Raw genomic sequence first — 16,504 nt, 5'->3', positions numbered from 1 at the left:
ACCTGATTACATTTGCAAATTTTATTTAAGACATTCAAGACCATGAATTATCCAACCATGCTTTGATATACATATATATATATACACACTTACTTAAACTCATATTAATATTTATTTCAAATAAAATGAAAATCAATCTTATAGGATGCAAAAGAAGTTTACATTTCATTAGCGCGTTAAGAATTCAATGAAGAAAAAACACACTAAAGTTCAGAAAACCTTCGAGGCTACACTGAAAGTACATTTATTCAATGTATTTATTTTCATAAAGTATAACTATTTAAAATTGGATTAACACTGATTGAGAATGACACCAAACAGGAACAAATGCCCCAGAAGACATAAAAGATAGAACAATAACAATATGTATTAACTTGTAAGTGTTAACAGCCATTTCTTAAGGAAGTTAGGAGAAACAGGCATGCAGTGAGTATCAGAACTGCTCCGAGAACTTCTAGTTCAACCACCTCATTTTAGAGACGAAACAGGTTCAGAGACACAGAAAGTGACTTGTTCATGGAGTGACTAAGACCCTAGGTTTCCTGACTTAACACATCAGTGCTTTCTACCATGGCACCTAAAAATCAATAGACAATGTCAACCAAAGACAGCTACTAGTGCCTATTAGGCATGTTCACTATATTCAATTTCCTCTTCTTGAAAATAGCCAGATGTCGGGGGAGGCTGGGGGGTTTGGCTTTGCCTGTGAGGGAACATTATAAAGTAACTAGAACAGTTAAAGAAAAATGTGGACCTAGTACAGATCCTACTTAAAAGAAGATTTCTGTTAAAAAAGGTCTTTACAATGAGTAAGAAGAGAAAGCTCAGACCCTAGAAACAAAAGAAAAAGATAAAAAGCACGTAAAGATTGGGTTAAGGTTAAGTACAATCTGAATATTTAGTCTGACTTGCAAAATAACCATAAATTAGTTCACATCAACTACACACTGTAACATGTGCTAACCTGCATTTATGAAAATGTTAGTAGATTCTCTTATCAGTTTTCTAGTGATGGTAATAGACTTAAAATGAACACACACTGTTATCACTTATCTTTTAAGAAACAATGACATACATCTGCAAGTCAGCTACCCATCGTGAAGACAAAGGACATCTCATTTTTGAGGCAGTGTATTTTATATGTACACTGTTAAAGTCATTCAATTCAAATCATCTAAAATGTCATTTTGTGGCCTATTTTTCCAGACACCAGGAGTTTTATGGAAACATTCGTCATATCAACTGAAACTCGAGATTTTTTTAATGCTACATTTTTATGAAATTATATAACAGAATGATAAAAAGGCTAAAGCATATAATATTTTTATTAAAATATTAATTCTGAAAATGCAAAGCAGGTCATAGAGCAAAAGATACAGATATTAGCATTCTGACCAGTTATAAATGTATCATTTTAGTAACAGTTGTAAAACTTGTTCTAAAAAACAAGTTAAAAGACTATGTAAGAAATTAGTGTTATTGCATAGGCATAATCATAATTAATACCAAGTGACATACTAGAGCAAATATTATATTAAAAAGAATCTCTGAATGTTCTTTCTTGACCCAGAATGAAAACTACTTAGAATCAAGTTATAGAATTGATTAAAGAGCATACACACTAGAAATTAAAAAAAAAAAATCACTTTAGGTTTGAACAAAAAGTGATGAGATTTTTTTACCTGGCCCCAGAGTAACGTTCCCATTCCTAGGAATATTGACCATAGCCACTGTTCTATTGAAAGTTCTGAACAACTGAAAGGTTTTCCACCAAACTGCACAATTATTATCTGGAGGAATAATCAAGAATAAATTTATTTAGTGAAGTTGCTGACTTACACTCTGACCCATGCTCCTTATATCTCATTGTGGACTTGTAATGAACAAACAAAATAGCTGATCCAGACATGCTTTGAGTAGCACAAAGGCACTGAAGAATGACCTTACTTCCATCAGTTGTCCTGGGCATATCAGTCTATGCCAGCAACTAAGTGTTATCAGACTTGCTTGGTAGAGAGACAAGAAGTTATGTTTTTGCAATCCTCATATATTAAAAACAGATAAAATAAACCTAACTTTGATAGTAAGTAGGAACTAACATTTTAGTGTATCAAGAACAATGATTTCTTTTAAATAAAATACTTCCAGAAACTATACAACAACTAAGCAAACAACAGTTCCTCTCAAGTTGACAGAAAAACTGAAAGCTAAAACAGAAACAGTCTGCAGAGAAATAATTAAGTTGAGAGTTTTGGGTTTCAGAATCCACAGTGCCCAAGGCATAGAATGAATAAATGCTTCAAAATTCTTAGATCTTCATTTTGAAACTAGCACCGTCACTGTCTGATTCTATCCTTGAAAGCTCCCTTTTTAAATCTTACTGTGTTTACTGACCTGATGTGATCACGCACCACTCACCCACCTGCTCTGATTGCAGATTCTGCTATTAACAGTCGTTTGCGTAGAAGAGTACCACAGAATCCAAGGTGGTATAAAACATATGTATAATACACAATTACATAAAATTTACCATACATAAAGTGATGCTTAGTTTGCCCTTATTATGGTCTTTATAAAAAATGGCAAAATTCGGTCCTTTCTATTCCTTCTCAACCTCACTGTTCATACCCCATCCTCCACTTCTCTTCTGCTTTGTTTTGACAATATTACAAAATATAAAACTGGCATATAACCAACTCAGGATGCAGTCATTTAGAATCATGTGGATTTTAAAATACTTATTTCAAAACCTATTATTACTTAATAATGAACTCAACTGTAGAAATACAACTGCTATTAATTGCTAGAAGCAATTAAGGGATCACTCTAGGTAGACTAAGAAGTGGTTAGCTGTAAGACTGGCCTTAAATAAGATCAACATTGTAACAGTTTTCATAAAAGCAATGTAGAATAAATAATGAGAAACAGTGAGCGTGAGCAAACACTGCTGTGAGCAGTGTCACAGCCACAGAAGCAGTAGTGCAACTGAAGGAGTCCTAGTTTAATATACTCATTCACATGGAGAACTTCAGGACGGGGCAGATTTTCACTTGAGTTGTGATATTTAAAATTCTTCTTTGATGTCATCAAGGCCATACACAGAAGGCCCACACATTGAGGTCAAGTAATTTCTGGAATAAGCCACCTGCTTACCTAAGATCTCCACATAATAATCATATTTGAAACTCTCTTTTACAATTACCCACCTGTACCACAAAAGTGCCTAAAACAATTGTGCAGAAGATGGCATTATTAAAGATTCCTTCAAACACATTTCTTTCACCGTGAATTTTCCGTGCATTTATTTCGTTGAAAAGTTGCATCAGTACAAAGGTATTAAAAACAATAGTATAATGTTCCGATGGAGGAGCATGCAAAGGAGCGTTTCTTCCGCTATCAATATCAAAAAACTTTTCTCCTGAAAGAATGAAAAATTATTGCTTTGTAATTATCATACAAAATAACTGAACATTTTAAGGAAGCATGCAATAAAACCTAGCCAGACCGTTCTTTGCTCTCAAATAGCAGCACAGAAAGAATCGTGAGGGACCTGGGATCCTCCAGTATCACTCTCTTATTTTATATGGAAGGAGACTGAAGCCCCCCTGAACTGTGGTGACATGTTCAAGATCACATCTAAGTTAGTGGTAGGGCCAAGGATAAGAAATCAGGACTCTACTTCCCACTACTATCACACTGCCTCTCAAAATGTACTAAGCATCCACTGACAGAAGAAATTAAAGATCAATGGGGAGCCAGAAAGAAAAATAACATACATTCTTGAAAAATCTGCAATATAAGCTCAGAACCAAAACAACCGAAGCTTTACTGGGCGTTGAATTCTTACCGGCAAACAAGAGTGTGAAGACTACGACAAGCTGATAGAATGCATGACCCAAAATATTCTTCATCATTGTGCGTGAGATGAGAGGCTTATTTCTACCATACGGTTTCCGAAGCAAGAGAGATTCAGTGGGGGGTTCGGTCGCCAGAGCCAGGGAAGCAAGTGTGTCCATGATGAGATTTACCCATAGCATCTGCACAGCCTTAAGTGGCGAGTCCTAGAAAAGACAGGTTTCTTAATAGACACTCACAACTTTCCAGGGATTCAGCAATTCGCAGGAAGCCACTTCTATTTAAAAACTTAAAGTACAGGAGTTAAAAATTACATTTCTATATTAATTAACCTAAAATGCTAAGCTTGAACTTATTTAAATACTTAAATATTTAAAAAAGGCAGGTTCTATACATTTGTGCTCTAAAATAAGCAAGTTTTAATAAACAAATTGTCAACCTACCTGAGTAATACAGGCACCCGTGAAAGCAACAATCACAGCTACTACATTAACGGTAAGCTGGAACTGAAGGAATTTTGAGATGCTGTCATAGACATTTCGTCCCCACATAACTGCTTTAACAATGCTTGTAAAATTGTCATCCGTGAGAATAATATCAGATGCTTCTTTAGCTACATCAGTTCCAGCGATACCCTATTAAAGAAAATTTCTGTGAATTAGACTGAATGTTTAAAACACAACTTTTAAATATTTGAAAGGATAATATGTATTTTACAAATAAAAATTTACTATTATACTTAATAATTATTGACTTATATTTACTGTAAAAGGGGGTAATATAGTTAAGTCTAAGATACTATCTCCCAGAAAGACATTCATCTCAGTAGAAATTGAAAATAATAAATGAGACATTTATAATAAAGTTCAACTTGGGTTAAAAAAAGGAGAGAGAGAAATGGACACAGGTACTACCCCAAGTTCCTTCCAAAAGTCACATAAAAGATTTTTTTTAATTAAAAAATAAAAACTCACAAAGGCTAAAAGTTAGTGGGAAAAGAGATACATCGTAAGAGGTTGGAAAGCAGATAACTAAATAGTTAAGAAACTCACAGACCCAGAAAGCTGAACCCTAAACCAACAGTAGGGAGAGCAGAGTAGCAGCCTTTTTGCACCCCAGGACTCTTCTAAGTAAGGCTCAGGACTTGCAGCACGGGATGAAGAGGTGAAGGCATGAATAAAAACAGGAGAAATTCTTACGTTTACTGAAGACACTGAAGAAGTACTTAGAAGGTCCGCACTAAAATAACAGGGTCTCTCAACAGGGGAACGGGATGGATGAATAAGTTGTGGATTAATAAAAATGAGTGAACCACAGCTCTATGCAACCATGCAGATGAATTTCACAATAATAATGCATAAAGGAAGATGGACTCAAAAATAACATGTAACATATAATCCTAATGTACAAAGTATAAAAACAGACAAAGGGAATCTTCAGAATACTGGTTATCTCTGTGGAGAGACATAGCAGTAATTAGAAGAGAGTGTGGGTGAGGAATATGTGAATACAGAACATATTTCTTGCCTTGCACAGAACAGGTCTGTTGACTTGGGGTAATCCATTCAGTGCATACTTATGACAGAGAAACTTTTCTGTATGTGTTACATTTTAATAACAAAATTAAAAGAAAAGGCAACTGGGGCCCCAGAGGCCCTCCCTAAGTCACACAACTGGGCACTTTGCTACTCCCTGGCCTGGCAGGAGACTGCCTGCTAACTGACCAAAGAGGGTCCAACGGCAAACTCCAGACTCAAGGGTACCATGCACTGCTGAGTACAGTACTCTTCTTCTCCTGCTTGTTTCCCAGAAACCGAGAGTGCCCTGTAGGCAGCAGATATGAAAACTCCTTCCTGAAAATCTGATCATCCTAGGAGATGAGACCGAAAGATACTGAAAATTCACGGCACCCTAAGAAAGTGAAATGGCCAAGCCAGATCACTTTACTGGGAAGCTTCTGGTTGATAAGGCGTATGTAGAGGCCTCAGGCTCTCCAGCTTCCTACTGGTAAAAATATGCAGCAACAACCAATCATCACTTTGACATGTGATGAAAGCACTAACCTGAAAGACACAGACTAAATTAAAGGGAGATAGAGATATAGACTCTACAGAGAGACAAAAGCTGATTAAAAACAAAAAAAATCCGGGTTTCCCAGGTGGTGTTAGTGGTAAAGAACTCACCAGTCAACGGAGACATAAAAAAAAAAAAATCAAATCCTTAGAATGACAAAAGGCCCAGCAATGAAACAAGAACTCAGAGATCCAAAAACAACTTTTGGAAATTAAATATATGATTACAGATATGAAAATACAACAGAAGCTGAGGAAATACTCCTGCACTCCTGCAAGATGATAAAAGTATGGCAGATAGGAAAAAAAAAAAAAAAAGACAAAATAAGGCAAGCCCACGAGGTTAAAAAATCAGGGGGACAAATCCACAAAGAATAAGCAGTGGAGAAGAAATAAGATGAGTATAAGAAAATTTCACAAAATTGAAGACAATGAGTTTTCACAGAAAAAAGTTGCCCTGAGACAAAACATCATGCCATTTCAAAGGAATGAGAACAAAGGAAAGACTTACATACCACCAAAATGGAAAGAAAAACAAAAGGAGGTTCAAAATTCAAAATGATACGTAATAACAATGAAGGTACAAATCCAAAATTCTGAGTGAAGTGCTTTTCGATCTAGATTTTTATACCAAGCAGGATGAAGCATCAAGGAGGAGTCTTTGAAGAAAGAGAGATTTCACTCATAAAAGTTACGAAAAAGTTTAACTTTCATGAATCCTTTTTCTCAGGAATCTGTTGGAGATGGCTTTACTATATGAGAGAGTAAACCAAAAAAGATGATGCCATCACACAACTTCATAAATCAACTACACTTCAATAAAAATTGTTTTAAAAACAAAATTACATCAAATCTAAGAAATTCAAATGCAACATAATACAGGGGTAAAGGAAATTCTTAGGTATGGAGAAAGAAGAGACAGCTGTGCAGCAGGCTGAGCCAACAGTTCAGATTAAAGCATGTCAAAAGATCTGGGAGAGGTACTTGTTAGAAGGCAGAATGGTAAAACTGCCTGACACCTCTGAAATAATGAAAGGAGAAGATGCTGATGAATTAGTGTTAAGAACATTAAAAAAAAAAAGAAAATAACAAATAAATAAAGATTAAAAGGTGAATTGAAAAAGAAAATGTACAGTGAATACAAAAAGTCATGCAAGGAAGTAATAGTAATTATCAGCGACCACATGGCTCAGCTTGGAATAGCATTTCCAATCACTATAACCAATCACAATAAGGATGGTATACTGACTGATCTCTAACTCTGATGGAAGAAGACAGGATAGAAAGTGTGCATGAAAGCTTATAAATGTCTCTGTGTGTGCCTATCAAAGTGCTAAATCCTTACCTCCCTAAATGAAAAGTCATCAACAGATGCTTTTTATTAAACAAATTTAAAAAATCCTTGTTATTGTGCTATTTAGATACATGGAGGCAAACAACTAAGGAAAAGAAACAGCGAAAATAGTTGCTTTTCTTTAGTCAAAAAATGAGCTGTAAGAAATGATATGTGGTAGGGGATATATATATATATAGGGGATCAAGTCTTATACAACTGTCTGACTTTTTAAAAGCTATGTAATATTGTTTTGATAAACACAAAAACAAAGTCCAAATCAAGCTTTTCTTGAAATAGTTCATGAAGGAGCAATCTTAATTTAAAATTTTGGTTTCTAGCTCCTAATCTGAATATTTTACTTTTCATGTGCAACATATTTAACACATCTAAACCCAACACATTTCCCTGCCTCTAATCATTCTCCATCTTTAGCAAATGCAAATCTCACACTCCCCAGTTCAAAATCTTTTGAAATTTAAAAAGCAACTTTAAGATGTTAATTGGTGTCCAAATAAAAACTAGTTCCATTGTGAAACAAGCTTGGGAAACTTTCTATCAAAAAGAGTTTAAAACAGCTTTTTTATGAGCTTCTTAAAGCTGTATGCTGGGGTTTTCCAGGTGGCTCAGTGGTAAAGAACCTGCCTGACAATGTAGGATACCTGGGTTCAGTCCCTAGGTTGGGAATATTCCCTGGAGAGGGTTGCCAATATCAAGAATACTACTGGCAACCCACTTCAGTATTGTTGTCTGGAGAATCCCATGGACAGAGGAGCCTGGCAGGCTACAGTCCATAGGGCTGCGAAGAGTCATCAGACATCAGAAGTCTGCTTGGGAACTGCTGATCTACAGGATAAAAGAACAAACTGCTCAGCTTCATAGTCAAGGCCCTTCTGATCCTCACATCTAGTACCCATCAACACCACACCCTCTTCTAGGGAAGTCAGGCTACTTGTAATTCTTGGGAGTCTCTTGGCAGTACTTTTCTCCCTTCCTCAGTTCGAATGTCACCTCTTTCAGAAAACCTCTCTTAGCCTCTAGAGGCAGAGTCTAGGACTTCTTCCTGGAGGCACTCCCTGGGCTGTGTGTACTCCTTCATTGTTGCCACTGTGCTTCATTGATTTACTCCCTTATGTGCTGAACCTTTAGGAGGCAGCAACTACTCACCTCTGGACCAGAATACTGGAAACAGCTTCTTAATGTTTGGAGAAGAAACAAATGTTTATTAACCCAAAGTTTGAAAGTATTTTAAATTAAGATATTTTAACTACCTTAGGGAAGATTTTATTACTACAGATGCATACCTGGTTTCAGAAATATTAATACATCATGGCATTAGATAGTTAGACTAGAAAACAGGAGCCCAAAATGGCGGTGGCTAAAAGGAAGGGAAAAGCCCTCGAAAATAGAAGAGAAGAAGGTCAAAGGAAGGTCCGAGGACCAGAGTGAGGACTTCAGGTAGAATAATCAGCACTCCTGGCTAAGCCCAATTTGCATAGGGCAGGCCCAGGGGAGAAAAAACATATAAAAAGAGGAGCCAAAGGGCTAGCTCTCGCTTCCCTCCCCCCCGACCCCTGCACACTGGGGCGCTCTTCTCTTCAAGTCTTTGGCTCGACCTGCCCTCACACCTTGAAGACGGATTTTCCTGCTATTATGTAAATAAAATAGAGCTGTAACACTGACTTGTCTAACAGCTATAACACGGTCTGTTTGAGACCTGAGAGCTATAACACGGTCTGTCTAAGACCCAAGAGCTGTGACACGCCGAGGGGGGCTTTAATGTCCGTCACTCCAAATCTTTGTTGTGACAAGACAGAATCGAGGAGCGGACACTCGCCTGACATCTATGGTGCCATGACTCGGATTTAACCTGGCTGAAACAACCACGGAGTGGGCCCTGCAAGGAGGAAGCCAAGCACAGCAGGAGCCCAACTCAGTGAAAGCTCCCGTGGTAGAAGCGGAACGTGAAGAAAACCCAGAGCAAGGGAACTGACAAGAGGCCCATCGTGCTGGAAACCAGGACAGTGAAAAACGAACCCAGCAGAAAGCTCAGGCGTCTCCGTCTCAGATTCCATAAGACCTCCGGTTAAGGCAGGAGATCCTCGCTCCTATGGCTCGAGGGACATGCCTAACAAAATCTTAATTTCTTGACAATCTCTCGTTTCTCATCTTCTTGAACCCCCGCAAACAGGCGGGAGGCACTGGGTGCAATTGAGGGACTCTGGAGAGGCTACTCCTCAGCATGTCCCAAAGGCACTATCTGCTGAGCCCCAGTAGCTGTTACCCAAGCCGGTGGGGGTTCTTCTGTCCTTACTCTTCTCTGTGCCAAGGATAAGGCCAATGAAAACTGTGAGCACAGGTCAGGAATTTAGCAGGCTTTCTGGCAGGCTACGAAGGGGATCCCTTGGCACGTTTTTCCCACTGCTTTTTCCTCTTGTCCTTCAGCTCTCTCTCTCCTGGGACTCAAGCCCGGCCAAAACCCATGAAGCTCAGGCTCTGTCTCATTGCAAAAATTCATTGAGAGACAAAGCGAGAAGTAAGAGGTGGATCTGTTAGGATTCAGAGAGAAGCCATTCTTCAGGGTGTGGGCCATTGCCGAGGACAAGGGCTGGGGCCATGGAATGCAGCCTGGCTAGGTTTTGCTGTCGGGGTGAACTCATATGCTAATGAGTGGGAGGATCATCCCAATCGTTGGGGAACCACCCACCCCTCCCTCTTTTGGCAGTGCCTTAGAGCTGTCCTGCCACCTCTGGGTGTGTCTTTTGGCTTACAGATTGGGGATTAAGGTTTACTTGAATTTAACTTCATGGGAAATAGATGGGGAAACAGTGGAAACAGTGTCAGACTTTATTTTTCTGGGCTCCAAAATCACTGCAGATGGTGACTGCAGCCATGAAATGAAAAGATGCTTACTCCTTGGAAGGAAAGTTATGACCAACCTAGATAGCATATTCAAAAGCAGAGACATTACTTTGCCAACAAAGGTCCGTCTAGTCAAGGCTATGGTTTTTCCAGTGGTCATGTACGGATGTGAGAGTTGGACTGTGAAGAAGGCTGAGTGCCAAAGAATTGATGCTTTTGAACTGTGGTGTTCGAGTAGACTCTTGAGAGTCCCTTGGACTGCAAGGAGATCCAACCAGTCCATTTTGAAGGAGATCAGCCCTGGGATTTCTTTGGAGGGAATGATGCTGAAGCTGAAACTCCAGTACTTTGGCCACCTCATGTGAAGAGTTGACTCATTGGAAAAGACTCTGAAGCTGGGAGGGATTGGGGACAGGAGAAGGGGACGACAGGATGAGATGGCTGGATGGCATCACCGACTTGATGGACCTGAGTTTGAGTGAACTCCGGGAATTGGTTATGGACAGGGAGACCTGGTGTGCTGTGATTCATGGGGTCGCAAAGAGTCGGACACGAATGAGCTACTGAACTGAACTGAATTTAACCTGTCATGTTGGACCCAACTGATTTTAATTGGTTTACGTTATGCCTTTGTGCTATGTCATTCTTTCAAAGGTTGTGCTCTGCCCCCTTCCCTCCTGTTTCACGCTCCTTTCCTCAGCCCCATCCGGGCCCACAATGTTGCCTCTACAATCTTCTGGAGGGACAACCAGAAAATAGCTGGCCTTGGGAAGGAAATACTATATAATATCCAACCCCTTAATCCTACTCAGCACTGGTCACGCTGGAGATTTTGGGGATGCCCAACTCCAGTCCGGGGGTCCCAGGAGGTCAACCTGCCTTGACCTGCCTAGGGATCTATCTGGTCCTCGAAACCTGCTCGGGGATCTGCCAGTCCCAGGGATCCCAGGAGGTCGTCACGCCTTGACCTGCCCAGGGACCTAATTCTCAGGAGGCCATCATGCCTCGACCTGCCCAGGGATTCGATCTCTAGGAGGCTGTCATGCCTCAGCCTGCCTGGGGATCTGCACCCTGACCTGGGAACATTTGGCTCTCGGGTTCCAACAGTACTGGGTAGGATAAGCTTCAGAAAGACTCACCCCTAAGGAAGTCCACCTATGGAAATTGAAGGAGGACTATTAGTTTTTTCTTTTCCTTTTCCTCCCTGTCATGACTGTCTTTCAGATGGGAAATAACCAATCCACTTCCCGGCAGATGCCCTTGAGATGCATCCTTGATAAAGAGAAGCTGTTCAATCCTCTAACTCTGAGTAGGAGTCGCTTAAAATTCTTTCGTGCCACTGCATGGCCACAGTATCCACTGGGGGATGAGGAACACTGGCCTGAGGATGGGAGTTTAAATTACAGTACCATCCTGCAGCTAGAATTATTCTGCAAAAGACAAGGAAAATGGACAGAGATCCCCTATGTCCAAATCTTCTCCCGATTAAGAGATATGAAGGTCAAAAAAAAAAAAAAAGAGAGAGATATGAAGGAACTCTGTCTTAAGTATAGAATTGTTGTATGCCCTAAAAGTGAGCCCACTAGGCAAATGGTGTTAGGCACAGGCAACCAAGAAAAGGAACCAACCCGCACCGCCCCCTGCCACCCGCCCATGAAGGCTCAGCTCCCACAGCTCCCGAGTTGTCTGGTGCTCCTTCCTTGTATCCAAACGTGCCCCCATATCCGGGAGCACCCCCTCCACAAAAGCCAGCTCAAGTATGTCCCTTAGTTGAAAATGGAGGAGAATTCGGACCAACTCGGGTCCATAAGCCCTTCTCCCTCTTAGAACTAAGACAAATCAAACAAGACCTGGGAAGCTATACAGATGACCCAGGCAAATATATAGATACATTCCAACACATTACCTTGGCCTTTGACTTGACGTGGAAGGACATCATGGTCATATTTAGTCAAACTTTATCTGACCCTGAGCATCCTAGGGTCTTAAAGGAAGGTATGCAACGGGGCTTCTGAAGTCAAGCGATAAATACCCAGTAGGAGAAACTGCAGTCCCCCCCTCTGATCCTAACTGGAGTTACAATGACACTGAGCACATCTGGGAAAGGGATCATTTTCTAATCTGTGTGAAGACAGGACTGAAAGCAGCCCAACAAAAGTAATCAGCTATGCCCGGGTCTCAGCAATAACTCAGGAGCCCAATGAGAACCCCATTCCCTTTCTGGAGAGACTAGAAGAGGCCCTCCAAAAGTTTACCAATCTGGACTTAAGACTCTTATGAGGACAGGTGATTTTAAAGGACAAATTCCTGTCCCAGTGTGCATCAGGTATCAGAATTATGTTACAACAGCTACAGCAGCAGGACCCTGTTGCCTCTTTAGATGAGATGGTCCAGACAGCCACCAATACCTTTTATAACAGAGAACAGGAAAAGGAGGCCAAGGCCCAGGAGAGGGAGAGAAGCAAAGACACAAGGCATGCCCAGATGCTGGCTGCCCTCCAGAGAAGCCCTACGGCACACCTGAGTCCTTGAAGGACAAGGCACGAGGCAAATGCCTAATCTGTAGACAGGCGGGGCATTGGGCCAAAGAGTGTCCGAACCGTGACAAGTCTCCTAGAACAGCTTGCCACAAATGCCATCAACTGGGACATTGGGCAGCACTCTGCCCAAGGGACCCGAGAGCCTCAAGGTCAAGCACCAAGCCTACCCTCACGATGGTTCAAAAGGACTGAAGTGGCCCGCTCCAGCCAGCCCGCCTGTCACAGATAACCATCACGGGGATGGAGCCAAGAGTGCAACTGGATGTGGCAGGCAGGTCCGAGAATTTCTTGGTTAACACAGGGGCTACCTACTCTGTCTTGATCTCCTACTCCGGAGCCTTCTCCTCCCAAACCTGTACCATTCTGGGTGTTACAGGAAAGGCAACTACTAAAAGATTCACCCCAGCACTTCTTTGTTGCTGGGATGGACAAATATTTTCCCACCAGTTTCTGGTGGTCCCTGAGTTCTTACTCCTTTAATGGGAAGACATACTGCCCTGGTGGCTCAGATGGTAAAGTGTCTGTCTACAATGCGGGAGACCCGGGTTCAATCCCTGGTTTGGGAAGATCTCCTGCTGAAGGAAATGGCAATCCACTCCAGTACTATTGCCTGGAAAATCCCATGGACAGAGGAGCCTGGTAGGCTACAGTCCATGGGATCGCAAAGAGTCACACGACTGAGTGACTTCACTTTCACTTTCATACTCACTAACCTGGGGACCACCCTTGTGATGGGAAGCTTTTCAGCACTTACAGCACTACAGCTCCTGGTTACTACTGAAGAACCCATTACACCTTCTTCAATAGAGAAGGACCAAAAACCAGGGGAAGACAAAATTAACCCCCAGGGGTGGGATCAGGGGATTCCTGGACGAGCCCACCAAGCTGAAGCGGTCATCATTGTCCTCCGAGATCCCACTCGGTTTCCTAACCAGAAACAGTATCCCCTCAGAAGAGAGGCTCGGGAGGGACTACTATTAATTTACTTTAATAAGTAAATTCCTTGCTTGTGGGCTATTGGTCCCCACCAGTTCACCATGTAACACCCCAATCTTCTCAGTAAAGAAAAAGGACGGAACCTGGTGAATGGTTCAAGATCTCCGGATCATAAATGAAGCTGTAGTCCCCGCCTCCATCCCATAGTACCCAATCCCTATGTAATCTTGGGAGAAATCCCACCCAGGGCCAAGTGGTTTATAGTCTTGGATCTCAAAGATGCATTTTTTTGCATACCACTGGCTAAAGAATCCCGATATCTTTTTGCCTTTGAGTGCGAGGCCCCAGGAGAAAAACACCAACAGATGACTTGGGCAGTATTACCTCAGGGGTTTAGAGATAGCCCCCACCTGTTTGGACAGGCCCTTAGCCGGGATCTCCTAGATCTGGACCTGGGACCTAATGGGAAAATATTACAATACGTAGATGACCTACTAATCTGCTCTCCAGATGAGAAAGTGCCCAACAACATGCAATTCAGGTTCTAAACTTTTTGGCAGAAAGGGGATATAAAGTCTCCCGTGCTAAGGCAGAGATGGTTGAGACAAAAGTCACTTACCTGGGAGTTCAGATTACACACGGGTCTAGGAGGCTGTCCTCTGATCGGGTACAAGGAATCCTCCAGTTGCCCTCCCCCACGACTCGAAAACAATTGCGAGCTTTCCTGGAGCTAACTGAGTATTGTAGAATCTGGATACCCAACTACGGTCTAATTGCCCAGCCCTTATATGAAAGCTTAAAGGGACGAGATGATTCAATCCCACTGATGTGGGGAACTCCTCAAAAGAAGGCAGGCCTTAACTCAGGCACCTGCCTTGAGGTTGCCAGACTCAGAAAAAGCATTCCAACTTTATGTCCGTGAAAGAGAGGGAGCAGCCTTGGGAGTGTTAACTCAAAGGTTGGGATCTGAGCCCCAGCCTGCAGCTTCCTTATCCAAAAGGCTTGATCCAACCGCCCGAGGCTGGCCCCCCTGCCTTTGAAATCTTGCAGCTATTGCAATCATGATAGAAGATGCTTTAAAATTCTCCTTTGGGGGCAAACTAACTATTTTTACCAGCCACCAAGTAAAACAACTCCTAAATGGGAGAGGCCATTTATGGATGTCTGATCAAAGAATCCTCAGATATCAGGTAATGCTGATGGAAAATCCAGGCCTCACTTTATCCCCCTGTGAGGTTCTTAACCCAGCCACCCTCCTGCTTGCCCCGAGGGCTCTCTCCCCTTTCACTCTTGTCTAGAAACCTTGGACCACTGGACAAAATCCCGAGAGGGATTGTCAGAAGATCCTCTGACCAATCCTGAGGAAATCTGGTACACTGATGGAAGCAGCTTTGTGTTAGATGGAAAAAGAAGAGCCGGGTATGCAGTAGTCTCCAATTTTAAGACCACAGACGCTAAGCCTCTGCCACCAGGTCAACAAGCTACAACATGCAGTGCCAGTTCAACAAAGATATAAAACTACGGCCGACCATGGAAAATATCCCTCACCCTTAGATGGACCCTGCTATGAGGACTCTGAGGCCTAAGACTAGCAAGAGGGGCAGGCCCAATACTCCTCGCCATCCCAGTTCAGCAGGAAGTAGCCAGAAAGACCTTGATGCCCCTATTCCCAAAGAATTGGGCCTCCCATCTCTTGAGGGGAGACTGTTAAGTAGTTAGAATAGAAAACAGAAGTCCAAAATGGCGGTGGCTAAAAGACAAGAAAGGGAAAAGCCCCCAAAAATAGAAAAAAGGAAGGTCAAAGGAAGTCTGAGGACTGGGGTGAGGACTTCAGGTAGAACAAACAGCACTCCTGGCTGGCCCAATTTGCATAGGGCTGGCCCAGGGGGAGGGAAAGACATATAAAAAGAGGAGCCAAAGGGCTCGCTCTCTCTCTTTCCCACGCGCTGGGGTGCTCTTCTCTTCGCATCTTTGGCTTGACATGCCCTCATGCCTCGAAGATGGATTTTCCTGCTATTATCTAAATAAAAGAGAGCTGTAACACTGAGCTGTAACACTGATTTGTCTAAGAGCTATAACACAGTCTGTTCAATACCTAAGAGCTATAACATGGTCTGTCTAAGGTCTGAGAGCTGCGACACGCTGAGGGGGGCTTTAATGTCTGTCACCCCAAATCTTTGTTGTGACGAGACAGAACCGAGGAGCATACACTCGCCTGACAATGGCATTCAGGCTTTGACGACAGAAATATCTGTAGATGTGTGGTTAACTGAATTTGGTAAGAATGCATGGATGCTAAGTTGCTTTAGTTGTGTCTGACTCTTTGTGACCCCAAGGACTGTAGCCCATCAGGCTCCTCTGTCCAAGGGATTTTCCAGGCAAGAATACTGGAGTGGGTTGCCATGCCCTCCTCCAGGGGATGGTCTCAACCTAGGGATCGAACCCGTTGTCTCCTGCATTGGCTGGTGGGTTCTTTACCACTAGTGCCACCTGGGAAGCCCCTCGATAAGAACAATGCAATATAATTTTACAAATGATATAATCATATTTTAAACACAGCATGGAGACTTGCCATCTAAAGGAATTCTAAAAGGAGTGGCTAACTAGGGGAAAATGCCAGGTCTCTTTGCAAGCTAATAATGTACTCATGTTAGAGCCCCTTTATTTTATTGTTGTAAATTTTAATGTTGAATTTGCTAAACATACATAGACACAGACACAGAGAAAGAGAGAGAGAAAAAGGGAAAGAGAAAAAAGGAGAGAAAGAGAATAGAGTGTTTTAAAATACTATTTGTCTGAAATATAAGAGACAGGTTTAGAAAGATCTAATCGATAGCAATTTTCCGTGGGTCTCTAATAAAATCCCAAGATAAATAATTTTGTCAGTTTTAAAATATGAAATTGAA

At 41.8% G+C, this 16,504-nt stretch overlaps 1 protein-coding gene across 6 annotated transcripts in view; it reads right to left on the bottom strand.

Moving 5' to 3' along the window:
- ATP2B1 (ATPase plasma membrane Ca2+ transporting 1) overlaps nt 1-16,504 on the bottom strand; it is a 133,390-nt gene that overhangs the window by 12,021 nt on the left and 104,865 nt on the right. For all 6 annotated transcript variants that reach the window (XM_027543187.1, XM_027543184.1, XM_027543186.1 and 3 more), the window contains exons 16-19: nt 4,299-4,490; nt 3,848-4,061; nt 3,207-3,418; nt 1,683-1,790 (exon numbers count right to left, since the gene is read on the bottom strand). In XM_027543187.1, the coding sequence (XP_027398988.1) occupies nt 1,683-1,790; nt 3,207-3,418; nt 3,848-4,061; nt 4,299-4,490 (726 nt within the window). The remainder of the gene's footprint in view (nt 1-1,682; nt 1,791-3,206; nt 3,419-3,847; nt 4,062-4,298; nt 4,491-16,504) is intronic.

The sequence above is a fragment of the Bos indicus x Bos taurus genome, chromosome 5, assembly GCF_003369695.1.
Source record: "Bos indicus x Bos taurus breed Angus x Brahman F1 hybrid chromosome 5, Bos_hybrid_MaternalHap_v2.0, whole genome shotgun sequence".
Taxonomy (NCBI): Eukaryota; Metazoa; Chordata; class Mammalia; order Artiodactyla; family Bovidae; genus Bos; species Bos indicus x Bos taurus.
This window is presented reverse-complemented; position numbering and strand designations above follow the sequence as displayed.